The 17,845-nt window shown below is 39.5% G+C and overlaps 1 protein-coding gene across 4 annotated transcripts in view; it reads right to left on the reverse strand.

Moving 5' to 3' along the window:
• The window catches only part of LOC108232093 (myelin transcription factor 1-like), a 44,436-nt gene extending 26,816 nt beyond the window's left edge, over positions 1–17,620 (reverse strand). The window contains exons 1-7 of one of the 4 annotated variants that reach the window (XM_017409673.3): positions 17,455–17,620; positions 14,607–14,649; positions 14,084–14,135; positions 13,459–13,501; positions 13,308–13,370; positions 7,208–7,428; positions 2,760–3,851 (exon numbers count right to left, since the gene is read on the reverse strand). In XM_017409673.3, coding sequence (XP_017265162.1) covers positions 2,760–3,851; positions 7,208–7,428; positions 13,308–13,370; positions 13,459–13,501; positions 14,084–14,135 — 1,471 coding nt within the window. In that variant the 5' untranslated portion in view covers positions 14,607–14,649; positions 17,455–17,620. Of the gene's footprint in view, positions 1–2,759; positions 3,852–7,207; positions 7,429–13,307; positions 13,374–13,458; positions 13,502–14,083; positions 14,136–14,606; positions 14,650–17,340 lie in introns of all 4 variants that reach the window. The other 3 variants (XM_017409670.3, XM_017409671.3, XM_017409672.3) reach the window with 3 other exon arrangements.
• Between the last annotated feature and the right edge of the window lie 225 nt (positions 17,621–17,845).

Genomic DNA, 17,845 nt, shown 5'->3' on the forward strand with positions numbered 1-17,845 from the left:
GGACATGCTGGAGGGACTATGTTTCTCAGCTGGCCTGGGAACGCCTTGGGATTCCCCCGGAGGAGCTGGCCCAAGTGGCTGGGGAGAGGGAAGTCTGGGTATCCCTGCTTAGGCTGCTGCCCCCGCGACCCGACCCCGGATAAGAGGAAGAGAATGGATAGGTGGATGGATGGGCCACACATTTTCAGTGGAAAACAGGTTTTGGACTGCAGGCAGGCCGGTTTAGTAATCGCTCTCTTTTACTACGAAGCCACGCTGTTGTAACACACACAGAATGTGGCTTGGCATTGTCTTGCTGAAATAAGCAGGGACATCCCTGAAAAAGACAGCATATGTTGCTTTAAAGCCTGTAAGTAGCTTTCAGCATTAATGGTGCCTTCACAGATGTGCAAGTTACCCATGCCATGGCACTAACACACCCACATACCATCAGAGATGCTGGCTTTTGAAACAACCACACAGTCCTTTTCCTCTTTGGCTCGGAGGACACAACCTCCATGATTTCTGAAAACAATTTGAAATGTGAAACTTTCCACCTTGCATCAGTCCATCTCAGATGAGCTCAGGTCCAGAGAAGCTGGTGGCGTTTCTGGATGTTGTTGATGTTTGGCTTTCACTTTGTATGGTAGTTTGAACTAACACTTGTAGATGTAGTGACAAAAACTGTGTTCACTGACGATGGTTTTCTGAAGTGTTCCTGAGCCCCTGTGGTAATATCCATTACAGAATAATGTTGGTATTTAATGCAGTGTCCCCTGAGGGGTCAAAGGTCACAGGCATTAAATGTTGGTTTCCAGCCATGTTGCTTACTTGCAGAGATTTGTCCAGATTCTCTGAATCTTTTGATGATATTATGGACGATATGGATGATATTATAGATGCAGAAATCCCTAAATTCCTTGCAATTATTATTGAGAAACATTGTTCTTAAACTGTTGAACTATTTGCTCATGCAGTTGTTCACAAAGTGGTGAATCCATCCTTGCTTGTGAACGACTGAGTCTTTCAGGGATGCTCCCTTTATACCCAATCATGACACTCACCTGTTTCCAATTAACCTGTCCACCTGGGTAATGCTACAAACATGTTTTTGAGCATTCCTCAACTTTTCCAACGTTTTGTTGCCCCTGTCCAAATTTTTTTTAATTGTGTTGCAGTCATCAAATTTAAAATGAGTAAATATTTGCAAAAAAACAATAAACTTTACCCGTTTGATCATTAAATATCTTGTCTTTGTAGTGTATTCATTTGAAAAAAGGTTGCGAAGGATTTGCAAATCATTGTATTCTGTTTGTATTTATGTTTTAAACAATGTCCCAACTTCATTGGAATTGGGGTGGTAGTTTCCACAAACCTCTGAATTGTGGAATTAAAAGTTTAAGAGTTTTATGTGAATGACTTTGTGCTTTTATGTTTGGGACTTTGCGTAAAGTTGGAAATGCTTCAGCCTCAGAAGTGCACCATGCAATTCGCCCAGTTTTATAGTAATGCTGTCGGTGCACTTTTGCATTTATTTACAATAACAGTGTGTTTAATCTATGTAAGCTGCGTCTAACATTAATGGACAGCGATAGCGATTAATGACAATGCACACACACTGTCACTCCTCTTAATGCCATAAGACAGTGTGCCAAATCCAAAATATGAAATAAAAGAACAAAAGAAATATGTTTGGATTCATGCATATGCGCAAGTTCACACATTTTGATTTCTTTTACGCATATACCATTTTCTTGATTTAGGTGCACGCCAAGTTTCAGTTGAAAATACATAAAAGTCTTTGTACATGAGGCCCCAGAGGAGCCAAGCACCAGCAGCTGGTTGACAGAGCTGTTGCTCGAGACTGTAAGACTAGACACAGAAACCTGTGGACAGGCCTGACTACAGAAAAGCGTATGACTCGATGCCCCACACATGGATCCTGAACTGCTTCAAACTGTACAATGTCTTTACAAGTCTAAGAGCTTTTATCAACAACTCAAAGGGAATATGGAAGATGACCCTAGAGGCCAAGTCAAAGTCAACTACATAAGTCAGCATCAAGTGCAATGTATATAAGATGATACTGTGTCTACACTACTGTTTTGCATGTGCCTGCACCCCTTCAGCCAGTGGCTACAGCTACCAGTCCCAAAGTGGAACAGTCATCAGCCACCTTCTCTACATGGATGAACACAATCTGTAGTTAAATCATATCCAAGAATGGCAAGATGACAATTTAAGAGGTTGAATTTCTGTACCTGAAGGCAACATTGCAGACGTATCAAACAATGATCAATAGTACCATATCAGTCATAGAACACGGAGTATAAAGAAAAGGACAGAAGTCTTCCTCCACTCTAGGCTAAAGGTTAGCCAAACGGGGACATGTTTCATATGGTTTTCAGGCTTACAAAACTCTTTCTAAAAAACGACATACTGGTGTGAAAAAAAACACAACAATTATCAAAAGATAAATCTTTTTAAAATTAATCTTCCTAACACTAATCCTGTCCTCTGTTTTTCTGGACCCTGTAGACCAGAGGTGTCAAACTCCAGGCCTCGAGGGCCGCTGTCCTGGAGGTTTTAGGTGTTTCTGCTCCAACACACCTGATTCAAATGGTTTAATGACCTCCTCACCAAATCATCAGGTTCTCCACGAGCACGGCAACAAGTCATCCATTTAAAGCAGGTGTTTTAAAGCAAGAACACGTCTAAAACATGCAGGAGAGAGGCCCTGAGGAATGGAGTTTGACACCTGTGCTGTAGACAAACAGTACCTTTGCTGCAGTGAGAGGTTCGGCGGGCTGCAGAGGTAGACTCTGAGCTCTTGACGGAGGAGCTGTATGGTTGGTAGTCCGGGGAGCTGCGACTGTCCTGACCCCCCTGGACCTCCTCGGCCTTCAGGGCGATGGCCTGCTCCAGAAGCCCCAGGTTCCCTCGAGTCATATCCCAGTTCTCTGAGTCATCCGTGATTCCTGAGCCCTCAGAGACATGATCCAACTCCTCCCCTTCCTCTTCATCTTCATCCTCCTCATCTTCATCCTCTTCCTCTTCTTCCTCTTCCTCCTCCTCTTCTTCATCATCATCCTCCTCTGAGCGGACTTCAATCACTACAGTACTCAGAGAGGTTTTGCTCGAATCTCTGTCCTCCTCTTCCTCTTCCACCACTACACTTACTTCTTTTTCTTGTCTCACATCCTCTTCTTCCTCTTTTTCCTCTTCCTGCTCTTCATCCTCCTCTTCCTCAGTCACAAGGGTGCGGACCTTTTCTTCCCTGAGTGACACAGTGGCCTCATATTCCTGAGTGGTTGGACTCATATTGAATGGTGTGCTCACCTCTGTTTCTTCTTCCTCCTCTTCATCCTTCTGCTCTTCCTCCTCCTCTTCCTCTTTCTGTTCCTCCACTTCCTCTTCCTCCTCCTCCTCCTCCTCCTCCTCCTCCTCCTCCTCCTGTGATTCTTTGGCCTGAAGGTTGTAGTCCCCACTGGAGTACTGGTGATCAGAGTTTTCTTGTCTCATTATCTGTCTTCTCACCTCCCTTTCTTCATCAAAGTTCTCTTGCCTTTCTTGTTGCTCTTGCTCCTCTGTTCCTTCTTCTGGTTCCTCATCATCTTCATCATTTGTTTCTTCCTGGTGAATGACAGCAGTTTCTTCTAATGGTAGCTCTGATGGCTGGTACTCCTCCAGTGGCTGGGTGTCTTCATCCTTTGTTGGAGTTTGGTCCTGGTGAGGATCATCATCTGTTTTCACCTCGTTACTGTTTTCTCTCTCTGGTTTAACGTCCATCTCTGAGTTGATGCTTCTGTTCATGGTGTCTTCAGCCAGAGGACCAAGTCTTTCTATGTCCTCTGTAGTCACAAGTGAGTCTGCTGTAAATAAATGTCCTTGTTACAAAATATTCTCATTTAATCCCACCTGTAAAATTATCTGAATAGTTCAGACCTTTGTACTTTTCTGTTATTAAAACCAAATGACTTCTCCTGCGTCCTTCTGAGAGTTTTAACCAGGGTTCCCACACATTTTTAATCTTAAATTACAAACTTTTCCAGACTCAAATGTTTAAGACTTTGTGTCAGTTTTTTTGAGCCACTTACATCTGTAAATTTGCTGTTTTTATTATCTGTATACTATATATATATATATATATATATATATATATATATAACATTCAGCACAAAATATATAAACCAGGGAACAATGCATTAAAAAATATGCAGTTAGTTTATTTAGCTTATGGTTGGTCAGTGCATGTTTAAGTAATCAAACTTTTACATCAGAAACCAACATTGAATAAACAAAAAAATGACTGGTTGCTTGGCTTTCATCTTAAAAATAAAAGATTGATTTGAATTAATAGGCCTTTTATGGATGAAAATTGATTTAAAAATACCTAAAAATGACAGTAATGCAAAATAATGACAATAATAAAACAATAAACTTACCGCCAAAGAGAAACAAATTAATGACCTGTTGTCTTATATTTTCACACCAGAAGTTGTCAGCAAGGCAAGAACGCAACAAAGATCCAATAATAAAATAAAAAAGCCCTGTCAATGTTGAAAGAAAGTCTTTAAGCTCAGAGACATGCAGTGGCTGTGAATGTTCGAGATGGAGCAAATACATCCTTTTAACAAAACCATAAAAGAATCTGTCTCAGAGGAGACAACATGACAAGGACAAGATGACCTGAAGTTAGCTTCTGATTCCAAGCTTCACAGTCAGCAGGTGGATAAAGGCATATTTCACAAAATCTGGTTCAAAATCTAAAATACCTTTTTTTTTCTTAAACCTGATCTGATTATTTTTACTAAATACTAATATGTTTAATATTTGATAAAGAATTCTGTGAACTAGCCCTTTATCAAACTGCTGACTCTGAAGCTTGGAATCAGAAGCTAACTTAGTATGACCAAGGTTTCTGCATTCATGTTTCCTCTGAGACAGATTCCTTTATTCCTTTATTTGCTTCATGTTTATTGACCCCAGCCATTGTAAGTCTTTGAAAAGAGCTTAGCTTATAGCCTACTTTCTTCCAACACGATTTTATTTATTTTTTAATGAATTTCTGTTGTTCTTTTGACTTGCTGATAACTTTATGGGTCAAAATATGAGAATATGGGTCATTATTTTGTTTCTGTCTGCCAGTAACTTTGTTTCATTATTTTAAATTTGAAAATAAAATCTAATTATTTTTAAATATCTATGCCTGCTGTTTAGTAAAAAAAAAAAAAAAAAACTTTCATATACCACTTTCTTGATGGAATGCATATCAGGCACCAGATTTTATGCCAGAGTTTTAAACTAAGATCATCTTAAATTGAGAAATTATGGTGTTGTAGCTATCTTGATCAAATGTTAAAATTAACATTATGTGTAATCTCATGCAAAGTTGCAAAATCTTGTGTGATCTCAGATAATTTGTCAGTCTCAGAGGCCAGTTCAGCAGCAGTTCTGTCAGAAGTCTACTGATGGACTTTCACCCTTCCCCACAAAAAAATCTAGTTGCTCTTGAACCTTGTTGTTGTTTTTTGAATGATTTGGTTTGAATTTCAATGAAAAGCAATACATTTGTTACTTTTATTTATTTTTTATAGTGATTTGTAATTTTTTAAAATTCCTTTAGGTCTTAAATTTGAACCATATTGGTATCTAACAGATCTTAAAGTCTTACATTTACCAGACTGAAACTTACAGAAACCCTGAAAGGGCTTTATATATTTTTAAATCCATAAAACATTTCCCAAACAGTACAAAATAACTTGTTAGTATAAAGATTTACAGCAAAGCTTCAGATGTTTTGTCTGGATGGATGTACTGTTGATAGATCTGAAAGGAAAATAAATGACTAAATGAGGCAGAAAATTGTTTTACTCTGTAGAGTCAATTTAACAGAAAATTAAAGACCTAGCATTTGCAATATCACAAGATATCATGCTCAGAGCATAAATTAGAAATGACTCTCAGCTACTATCACACCAAATTTTAGCAAAGTTTTGGTCAAATTGACTGAGTTAAAGCCATTTTTGGGGTTTCTAAGATTGCTTTGTTGAAGTGGCTATCTGAAATAGGGTTGACTCTAAAGTTAGTCAATTGCAGATATGCACACAGCATTTTTTCTCAAAGTTTCATTAACATCTGTACAGAGATTTTGGGGATGTTCAGCTAAAGTTACAGAAAAATGAATTCACATGAGAAGCATTATTGTCCTTTTACCTTTGGCACTGAGCAATAACCAGGCCTAAGAAGCCTTTTTTCCATGGCTGTGAAATCTTATGTAAGTACCATGGTGGCATGGGAGGTTGTCAAAGTCAGCCTACCACTGTTACGCCTCTGAACTGCCAATCAAGTGGCTCAAAGGGACTTAGAATAGAAGACGTTTGACATATTTTTTTGGCATAAGGCTTCATGTCAAGGCCGGTGGGCTGTACGCTGTGCCTACTATGGTTCAACTAAACTGGTTTCATTTATGAAAGCTCACACTGCTGCAGGATGTGGCTGGAGGTGACTTGAAGATGCAAAAAACTTTGAATTTAAGGTCTGATGTGGTAATGAACCAAAACTGGGCATCGTCACGACAATGTTTATTTGCTATTTACAATCAATGTGAAAAATATTCCACTAGTTTGACCAATTTTTAGAAAATTTTAATTTCACCTGCATAAAAATGCAACAAGAAATAAAGTCTGGAAACTGAGAGGTGTTTTTTATACTTATTTGGACCTGAAAAATACTAAAACCAAATTTCATACTTTGTCCTACTTTTCAAGACGGCACAGGAACCCTGTTTAACTGCCTTTTTTAATGCGAAGCTTGTTGCTCTCACGCAATTTTAAACACGTTCGCTTTAAAATGACCTAAAGTCATCAATAAATGGCACAAAACAGCTTTGTTTTTAAAAGTATGTAATTATTTAAATAAAAATAATCTTACTCTTGTAGACAGATTGATGGGAATCTTTGCAGAGAATAAAATTTATTTCAACTTTCTGTCCATTTTGTTTTTCTCTGAATGAATTGATGATGCAGGTAAAGACTAAAGACTAAACTAAATCTTTTTTTAAAAGGTTTTATTGATTTTCTCTGATCACCTCTACTATAAACTTTAAGGAGCAACTTTTTTAAAAAGTATGAGATCATTTTTAATAGGTGATGGGAAGGAAGCAGGAGTAGTAAAATGCTAAAAGTTTTGTCTGGAGAAGAAAAAAGGTTAAAAATACTTCACTTACAAGTTATCAACTCTGTCAGAATTTTTTCTTTGTTGTTTTTCTGGTCTTTGATGAGATCTTTGTCCTCAGCTCCATCCTCTTTCTGTTCTTCCTCTTCTGCTGAATCACTGTCCTCCTCCGCCTGTTTGGAAGCCTGGTTCCTTCTTTTGGGAGCACACTGGTTCTCCTCTGCCTCAGCCTTCTCCAGTTTCCTTTTCTTCACAATTGGACAGCCCAGTGCACTAGGGAAAATATGGACAAATGAATAAACAATATTAGATATCAGGGAATATCTAAGCCAGTTTTCACAACCATTCGTTGTCATTGCCATATCTAAAACTTGGATTAATTTGGACAAAGGAGCAGATTTTGAACTGCAGGGCTATGAAATCAAGTATGTAAATTGGCAAAATTAAGGGGAAGGAGGAGTGGCCTTGTATGTGAAGAAACATTCGAAAATCAAGTTACTAGATGATATGACAATGGTGATAGATAATCTATTGGAAGGTATAACAATTGAATTCTATAATGAAAAGAGTAAAAATGTAATAATTAGATGAATATATTGAACTATAGGTAGTAAAAATGAGACATTTAAAGTCTGGATGGAGGAAACATTTACAAATACCAACCACAAAAAAAATGTTTTACTTGTAGAGACTTCAGTATTGATTTGTTAAATCCAAATAAGTATAAATTGATAACTTCATTAATGAAATGTATTGTATGAGCCTAACCGTAGAATTACCAGACCTACCAGAATAACTTCATATTGTGCCATGTTTATTTCATATTATTGAAAATAATACAGTAAGTGGAATTTGATAAAAAATATCAGTGATAATCTTCCTGTGTTTGTTGTCTATGATAGGCACTATAAGGTTAACAAACTAGACAGAAATAAAGAACATAGATGTGTGATAATGGAGGAATCAATATATGCTTTTAAAAATGAATGAAAAAAGCAGGAGTGGGGTTTTACTGGATACTTTGAAAGACAGGAATCCTTATTCAATGTTTCTCACAGCTGTGGATGAAAGAGAGCTGCTTGGAGTTGTTAAGAAATGTAAAAATAAAGGGTCACTGCATTGTAATGATTTATATGTCTGGTGAAGAGTCATTGAGGGTATTTTAAAACCTCTTGTATAAATGTGTAACTCATCATTTCAAACTGGTATATTTCTGGAGAAAGTGAAAATAGCAAAGTCATCTCTGTACAAATCTGGGAACAGACAACACTTCACAAAATACAAGCCTATCCTTTTACAGCCACAATTTTCAAAAAATACTTGAAAAACTGTTAAGTAATCCATTAGAAAAAATCATAGACAAACAAACTACTTACTGAGACTTAGTATAAGTTTAGATCAAATTAATCAATACCATTGGCATTATTAGGTTCAATAAAATACATTACAATCCATAGACAAAAATCAGTATGTGGCTGGGCTCTTCATAGATTTAAGAAAGGAATTTGATACTATAGATTATATTTTAATAATAAAACTGAAACAATATGGTATCAGGGAGTAGTTTTAGATTGGGTTGGCAGGTACTTATGAAACAGGCTTACCCCAGGGGTCAGTATTGGGCCCTAAATTATTTATTTTATTCATCAATGACTTGTGCAATGTGTAAACTAGCCACTAGGGAGCACAAGACAGTGTATCTCTTATGCTGGTCCCAAGCTCAGATAAATGATGAGGGTTGTGTCGGGAAGAGCATCTGGCATAAAACACTTGTCAAAATGCAAGTTCGTCCAAGTTAACACCATACCAGATTGGTTGAGGCCCGGGTTAACAATGACCACCACCAGTGCTGTTGACCAACAGGGTGCCAGCAGAAACTGTGCTACTGTTAGTCAAAGACCACAAGGAGGGAAATGTGCAAAGAGACAGAGGAAGAAGAGGAAAGTCAAGAGTTTAGGACTGACAGTAGCAACTCTAAACGTAGGGACAATGACAGGCAAAGGTAGAGAGCTGGCTGACATGATGCAGAGGAGGAAGGTAGATGTGTTATGTGTGGAAGGGCAGCAAGGCTCACAGCATCGGGGCAGGTTTAAGCTGTTTTACCATGGTGTGGATAGGAAGACAAATGAAGGAGAGGGGGTCCTAAAGGAGGAGGTAGCAAGGAATGGAGTCGAGGTAAAAAGAGTGTCAGATAGGGTGATGTGTCTGAAGGTAGAAGTAGAAGATCTGATGCTGTATGTTGTCAGTGGTTCTGCTCCACAGGTTGGATGTGATGAAGACAAAGAGAAACTCTGGAAGGATCTGGATGAAGTGATAGAGAGTATTCCCAGGAGGAGAGAGTGGTGATCGGAGCAGGTCTGAATGGACATGTTGGTGAAGGAAACAGAGGAGATGAGGAGGTTTGATGTCAAAGAAAGGAACCAGGAAGGACCAAGAGGATGGAAACGGCTGTAGTCAACATCTATTACCAAAAGAGGGAGGAACACATGGTGACCTATAAGAGTGGAGACAGGAGTACGTAAGAAGACTCTGTTCTGTGTGGAAGAGGTAACCTGAGTGAGATTATGGACTGTAAGGTTGTGGCAGGGGAGAGTGTGGCCAGACAGCATCAGATGGTGGTGTGTAGGATGACTGTTATGGTGATGAAGAGGAAAAGAGTAAAGGCAGAGAAGAGGACCAAATGGTGGAAGTTAAGAAAGAAAGAATGTTGTCAGGAGTTCAGAAAGGAGCTGTTAAAGGTTCTGGGTGGTAAGAAAGAGCTTCCAGATGACTGGGCTACTACAGCCACAGTGATTAGAGAGACAGGTAGGAAGGTACTTGGAAGGTAGCAAAGGCAAAACAGGAGGTGTATGATGAGTTGTACAAGAGGCTGGACATTAACAAGGGAGAGAAGGACTTGTATTGACTGGCAAGACAGAGGGACCATGCTGGAACGATCGTGCAGCAGATTAGGCTTTTTAACCCTCCTGTGGCCTTTGAGGCAAATTGACCCAAAGTTACAAGATCTTCTCTACCTCTCTCCATCTCTCTGTCTTCTTAGGGCTACAGGAAGGTTAAAGATAGAAATGGTAATGTTCTGACAAGAGTGGAGGGTGTGATGGGAAGATGGAAGGAGTACTTTGAGGAGGTAATGAATGAAGAGAATGAAAGGGAAAGAGGAGCAGAGGTTATAGAGGTTGTGGACTAGGAAGTGGAAAAATAATGAGGATGAAGTTCAGAAAGCTTTGAAGAGGATGAAGAAGGGGAAGGCAGTTGGACCTGATGAGATATGAGTGGAGGTATGGAGGTATGTTTGCAAATGACATTGTGATCTGTGGTGAGAACAGGGAACAAGTGGAAGAGAACCTGGAGAGGTGAAGGTATGGACTTGAAAGACGAGGGAAGAAAGTCAGCTGTAGAAAGACAGAGTACCTGTGTGTGAATGAGAGGGAGGCAGGTGGAACAGTGAGGCTACAAGGAGCAGAGGTCACAAAGGTGCAGGACTTCAAGTACTTAGGGTCGACTGTCCAGGAAAACGGGGAGTGTGGTAAAGAAGTGAAGAAGAGAGTCCATGCAGGAGTGGATGGAGAAAAGTTTCAGGAGTGATTTGAGATAGAAGTGTAACAGCAAAGGTCAAAGGAAAGGTTTACAAGACAGTGGTAAGAGCAGCTATGTTGTATGGTTTGGAGACAGTGGCACTGACAAAAAGACAGGAGACAGAACTGGAAGTGTCAGAGCTGAAGACATTGAGGTTCTTCTTGGGAGTGACAAGGATGGACAGGATTAGGCATGTGTGCATCAGAGGTACAGAGCAGGTTGAACGACTGGGAGATAAAGTTAGAGAGGACAGACTGAGATGATTTGGACATGAGGAGGGAATCTGGATAAGTGAGATTTTTGAAATTCTGCCTGATTGTGAGGTTATTTTGATGAAACTGCAGGTGAGGAACATGTGTTCTTAAATATACATCAGCTGAAACTTATAACCAGGCTAAATTGCTTTTCTGTCTCCAAATCCAACTGCTTACTGGGTCGATGCTCTGGGCCAGGGGTCACTCTGTCTGTCTGGGTGGTGTTGCTGGCTGAGCTGACCAGGTATGTCACAAGAAAAAAGGATAACATCTGGCCAGGACTTATGGACTGTACTTATATAGCACCTTCCTAGCCAATCAGGCTACTCAAAGTACTTTACAACACAATCTGCCCTCATTTACCCATCAACTCTCAGAACTCTTCTACATCTCTATAAAGCAAATCTGAATAAATCATTTTATAGAGACTAATCAGTGCTTTAAACTCCAATCATACGCTGATGGGACACACATTGTTGGCAATGAGGGATTCAGTGTCTTGCCCAGGGACACTTTGACATGGGACTGCTGCCAGGAATCAAACCTCAAACTCTGTCATTGGAGGACGACAAGCAGCCACTACTACCTGCCTTATCTCTCAAAGCTATAAGTCAGTCTTCAGGTTGTTGAATCTGTCTTTCTTCTTTTGTTGATTTAAATCTGCTTGGCTTTTTAACAAAACAGTTCTTTGCAAACAGTCAAAAAGCAAGAGGGAACATCTATACATGACAGACACACAAAACAAACATTACTGAAGACTAAAACAGTGAAAGAGCTCATTGCTAGCACAAAGTAATAAAGCTATTTAAAAACTCTTCAATAGTTTCTCATTTTCCAATGAAACACAAAAGATGAATAATTATTGGTCATATTTCAAAAGGTTTCATAATCACATAAACAGATTTCATTTCATGTTTCCTGAATTTGCTGCTCAGTTAGAGAGAGAGAGAGAGAGCTCTTCTGCTGGGCCCCCACTTGTTTTATTTAAAGAGGATTTATTTTGGGAAAGTTTTTCTTTTGTTCTTCTGCGGATACCCTGCCATCTTCTTTTCACTTCATCAGGAGATCTTCTGGTTTGGCTCACAGCATTCACCTTTTCACAGATGGCCTCCGAAATCACATTTCTTCTGGCATGTCTCTGCTGGAGTTCTCCAATGTGTGTATTTGTCTCCTCCACGAGCCCCTCCAACTTCATTCCAAACTTCTTTTTTTTTACAAACACTTTGCTCTCTCAAACTGTCCATGAGGACACCAGTAGCACATGCAAAATCCTCATTTAAATAGGGCAGTTCACACCACTTTTACACCTGTAATCAATTGTGCATAAATCTTTGTAGATCGCCTACAACACAGCCACTAATTGCACATGCATTGTGGGTTTTTTTTTGCACAAGCAATCTAGCGCTCCTTATTTGGAATCTTTTAAGATCAGGACGTAAGTGTTTCAGACCTCATGTCCTTCATCCGAGGGACACAAAGGTTTGAACAACAGTTCAGTGTCTTTTGGGGGATAGCAATTGACCCACCGATGAGGGCCCAGCTGACATGGGTTCTTTACCTATCCCCTCTTACCAGTATCAACACCAATTGTTGATTTCTGAATCAAGAGACTGAAGAGTAATAAGGTCATAGGAAAATGCTGGGTCGATGGAAACAGTGCTATGTTTTGGATGTGAAAGATCAGATGAGTCTGCGGCTTATGATCAAGTGACCATGCAAACTGCAGGACTGGAAGGTTCTGGGGTGCTCTCAGGCAGCCATGAGAAGTAAAATGACCAAGGCATATAGTAAATGGCTCCTTTTTTGGCTAATAAGTGCTAGATGATTTACGTCTTTGTCTTGTTCTGGAACACGTCAGATGACCAGTGTACAAATGTTGCATTTGGCAGCAAGTTGTAGAGAAATGTGGGTTCATATTAAGCCGACAATGCCATGGTGATATGATGAAACAAACAAACATCAATGTAAGCATTTACATCATGGTGAAACTTATGTGTGTTGTGTTAGGGAAGGGTAGACATGAAGCTGAACAAAGTTTGGCCTTTAAGGTGTCTACAGCCTGTTCTTGTAGTTCAGTTCACATGAAAAGCACATCTTTTTTGAAAGGTTTTGCCAGATCAGCATAGTTCTTGATAAAGTGACATAAGTAGTTGAAAACACCAAGAAAACTTTGTATCTCGGGGATGTTTGTTGGAGCTTTAATCTGTATGGGACATTTTAAATGACTTTGATAAAGATCAGTCTTGAATAGAATAGAATGGAAATATTTATGTCCAATCTGTTGACTCCACATGCACAAAGAATTGTTCAAATGAATCCTACCTTCTGTGTCGCGAGTATCTACCACTGACGTGACCTTTGCCATCACATCCGGGGGTGGGACAGCTGCTATAGACACACAACACATTTTATAATCACATGATGCTGTTCAGAGGGCAGAATGGTGTTCTGTAAAAGAGGAAAATCTATTTACCTTAATTCCAACTTCATGTCTTGTCCAACCTGATCTGCAGTCACTGAAGACATTTAAACAGGAAGAAACATTCATTGGCCATTTACATCTTGTGGATTAGATGTACTCTTTGACTATGTATCCATCCTGTTCATATGTACTGTTAAGGTGTGATCTGATGATGCAACTCAGGTTTATTTATCACAGTTCAAGGATGGACATCACTATGATTGAGGTGACCAGGATGGAGCTCACCATGGTGCGGGTCACTGTGATGGAGGTAACTATGATTGAGCTCATTATGAGGGGGCTCACCATGAGGGAAGTCACTAAAATGAAGCTCATGATGATGGATTTCAACATGATGGAGTTCATCAGAATGGAGCTCACCATGAGGAAGGTCACTATAATGAAGCTCACTGTGATGAAAATCAACATGATAAAGGTTTGAAGTTTGACGAATAAAAGTCAGAATGAGTCTCGAAGTGCAGGCCAACACTTTCAGTGCTGGATCAGTTTCATCTCATATATCTAAAGATGTTTCCAAAGAGTGTGTGTGTGTCTGTGTGTGCGTGCATGCAGGGGTGTGTATGAGTGTGTGTGTGTGTGTGTGTGTGTGTGTGTGAATGTGAGTTTGTGTCCTCACCTCGAACAGCTTTAGAGCGAGTTCTTGTTCGTGTCTCTGTGTCCTGACTCATCTGTGAAAAGATTTAGAATTAGAGACAAATGGACAAACAGACATGAAGATAGAACGAGAAAAGAACACATGTACAGAGACAGATAGACAGACATAGAAAGACAGTGATAGAAGGACAACAACAGAAAGACAACGATAGACAGTGACGAAGACAGACAGACAGACAAACAGTCAGGATGACAGAGAGACAGGAGGACAGAGAGACATGTTTGACCGGCAGACTGAGAGGAAGGCAGAATCACAGACATACAGAAACAGACAGACAAACACAGACAAAACGACAGAAAGACAGATACACCAGGAGACAGTCAGACAGAGGGACAGACACACAGTGAGGCAGAAACATATAAGCATACAGACAGAGAGACAGGAAGACATAGATAGATAGATAGATAGATAGATAGATAGATAGATAGATAGATAGATAGATAGATAGATAGATAGATAGATAGATAGATAGATAGATAGATACTTTGTCTGTGACGTTCGTCCTCCTGTGGGTTGGTTCTGGTCCACTACAGAATAAAACAGAACAAAACCCAACTATTAATAAATATGTCAAGGTTTCAAACTTTGTCTTTTGTTCAGTAATGTGGCTTTTAGGAACCAGTTCAGGGTTCTGTGATGGAAACAGAGGCTGTATGGTACCATGAAGACTCTGATGTATTGATGTTCTGGTTTCACATAGAATGAAGCTGGTTTAAAAGTCTTTGGAAAAAAGAATACTTACTACAACATTTTCAGTGTTTTATCTGTAAATTAGTTTTCTTTCCAGCAGGATTCCTGCTGAGAGTTGTCATGTTTTACAGATCATGTAATGGTGGACACTGATAAAACTATTCGCCCCCTTTGGTATCCTTCCTGTTTTGTTGGGTTAAAAAAAATATCCTAAAGCTTGATTATTCCACAGAACTCCAATAAATCCACCAGAGGTGAAATGAGTATTAAAATAACGCACAGTAAAAGTACAGATACTTTGTTAAAATTTTACTCAAGTACGTGTGAAGTTACTTGTGTAAAAAATCTACTAGAGAAGTAAAAAGTTAATCAATAAAAATGTACTCTGAGGGCATCTTTCCTGCAATGCACAAAAGATAAGGATTTTTTAAATTTTGATTTTAACTTACAAAAAGAAAACCTCATCACAACATGCTGCAGGTCTGAGTCTCTGAGCTAAAACAGCTAACAGCACAATAAGTATTATTTTCCTTTAACTTCAAGCCAGTGTGTCTCTTAAACATGACCAGGAACTCTAGGAAGTTATTTCATTTTCTTTAGTTCAACTTAAACAGAACGGTTCATGGAGGTTTAGCTGTCTGCGGGTTAACAAGTGACCTGTGGACAAGTTCATGTCTGCTGAGGTTCATTCCAGACCACTGGATGAAGTGGCCTCTGATTGGGTGGCTTTATGGATTTATTTAACAGGGAAACTCTTCCTTTAGGGACTGTCATCACTTCACTTATAGCTAACCAGCTAACCGTTTAGGAACAGACCCAGTCACTGCAAATGTTATGGTGCACATTATTTTCTACTCCTGATTTTAATTCACATGTTTATGTTCATATTTTTTACTTAGTGACAAATTAGATTTCAAATGTAACTATGTACAATACTTCAAATAAAACATACTCATGTACAAGTATATATTTAAATAACTAACTAAAACAGTACAAAGTACACAAAATTCATACATAATTACAGAAACCGAGTAAATGTAATTCACTACTTTCCATCTCTGAAATCTAACATTAGGAAATGAAAAGATGATTCCACCACAGCAAACCTAACAAAAGATGTTCATTCTCCAAAACTCATGAGGTGGGTAAAAAGGGCATTAATCGGAAAAACATCCAGGACATTTAATATCTGTTAGTACATGTTGTGAATGACACTGATCTACTACCACATCAAACCTAAACTCAAAATGTGTGAAACTGATTATGTTGGCTAAGGTTGATTAGCTGTGGCGGCATTTATAAATCCAAAAAGTTCATCAGTTGTGGATGTACATTCAGTGGTTATTTTGGTAAATTTCATTGAAATTTCTCCAGTGGTTCATGAAACATTTTGCTAGCAAAGTTGAGTTGAGTCCAAAAGTTAATTCAAAACTTTTAAACAAAAATCTTTCACAATAAGTAGCCCTCAGAATATGTTGGGAAAGATTCTCAGCTAATACCACATCAAATTTTAGCCCAGAATTCGTAAACTTTCTGACTTATAACCATTTCTGTGTTTTCTAATGGCTGTGGTGACCATCTTGAATTTGTTTGACTCAAAAGATAATTAGTTGTAAATGTACATCATATAAATCCTTCATCCAGAGGTTCTTGAGATATTTTGCTAACAGATAGATTAACGAACACATAGATTATTATGCACACATCTTTTTATTTAACTGTATTTATCTGTTGTATTTTGTGTAAAATTATTATATAAATAAATAAATAAATGAACGAATGAAAAAACAAACAAACAAACAAATAAATAAATAAATAAATAAATAAATAAATAAATAAATAAATAAATAAATAAATAATTTAGAGGCAACAAAACAGGAAGGAAAAAAAAGGAGGTTGGATATTTTTGCAACACATCAGAGGCTAACCGAATCATGCAGAAACACATTGATTTAAATGGGTTTAATAAACACAAAACATAGTCAGACCCAAGAGGGTAGAACGCCGATGATTCGAACCCTCGACTGGATCCCGGATAAAAACAACACGGCTTGCTGCCTTCACTGTCCGTCCGTTAAACTGAGCTCTGACTGCTGGCTTTAAACAACACCAGACACAGTTCAGTGAGAACACACAGTTCTGACTGTAGGAGCAGAAATGTAGGCCAGGCTGCTGAGCAGAACCGGGCCTCCGCCGCTCCTGGACTGGAACTAAACATGTCCACGCAGAGCTGGTGGAGTTCGGCTCTTTACTGGGTTTATTTTTTTAATTAAAACTCGGTGTGCTGAGCGGAAAGACGAGAGGAAAGGACGAGACCTCTGGAACATTTCAACCGAACTTTAACTGTAGAAAAAAAAGAAAACACGCAGGAATCAATCTGACAGTCCCCACACCCCCACCTCTGCTCGGTGTGGATTCCCCCCACCTAACCCCACCCCCACACTGCTCGAACTGGATCCAGTGTTCCGTAAGGCCGCAGGAGGAGCAGGAAATAACTCGGCTCTTTGTGGTGACACATCCAGCCTTACCTTACTGTCCTCCCCTCCCCCTCCGCTCCTACATCTCCAGCAGACGGACACACGGTCACAACACAGTCTAGTCGGAACTTCCGCAGCAGAACACCAGAATATGACACAACCCACCGAACCAGTGTGACAGTATCCGCAGACTCGGCCCAAACCCCGGAGCTTTTCAGCACCCCGGACGGAACAGAGCATTCAGCACCATGGACAGAGGCTGGCGGCACTCCCCCCTGCAGTCGCCCAGCGGAACTGCAGCTGTGGGACAGTTATGGAAAGCCTGAAGGGTCAAAACTCATGAGATTTGCAGCGCCCTCTGGCACCTGTTAGACTGGTGAAACCCGCCACCTGGTGTTTAGACAAAGTATTATGCTGTCTCACCTCGAGTTTGTTCGACCTCAGCTGCAGGTGTAAAATACTGCCCTCCACCTTCAGGTTTTCAGAAAATGTGAGCACATGTTCCTTCCTGTCATCCAAAAAACAGCCATGTCCAAATGTTTTAGCTTCGACCCTC

Source organism: Kryptolebias marmoratus, linkage group LG8, assembly GCF_001649575.2.
Source record: "Kryptolebias marmoratus isolate JLee-2015 linkage group LG8, ASM164957v2, whole genome shotgun sequence".
Lineage (NCBI taxonomy): Eukaryota > Metazoa > Chordata > Actinopteri > Cyprinodontiformes > Rivulidae > Kryptolebias > Kryptolebias marmoratus.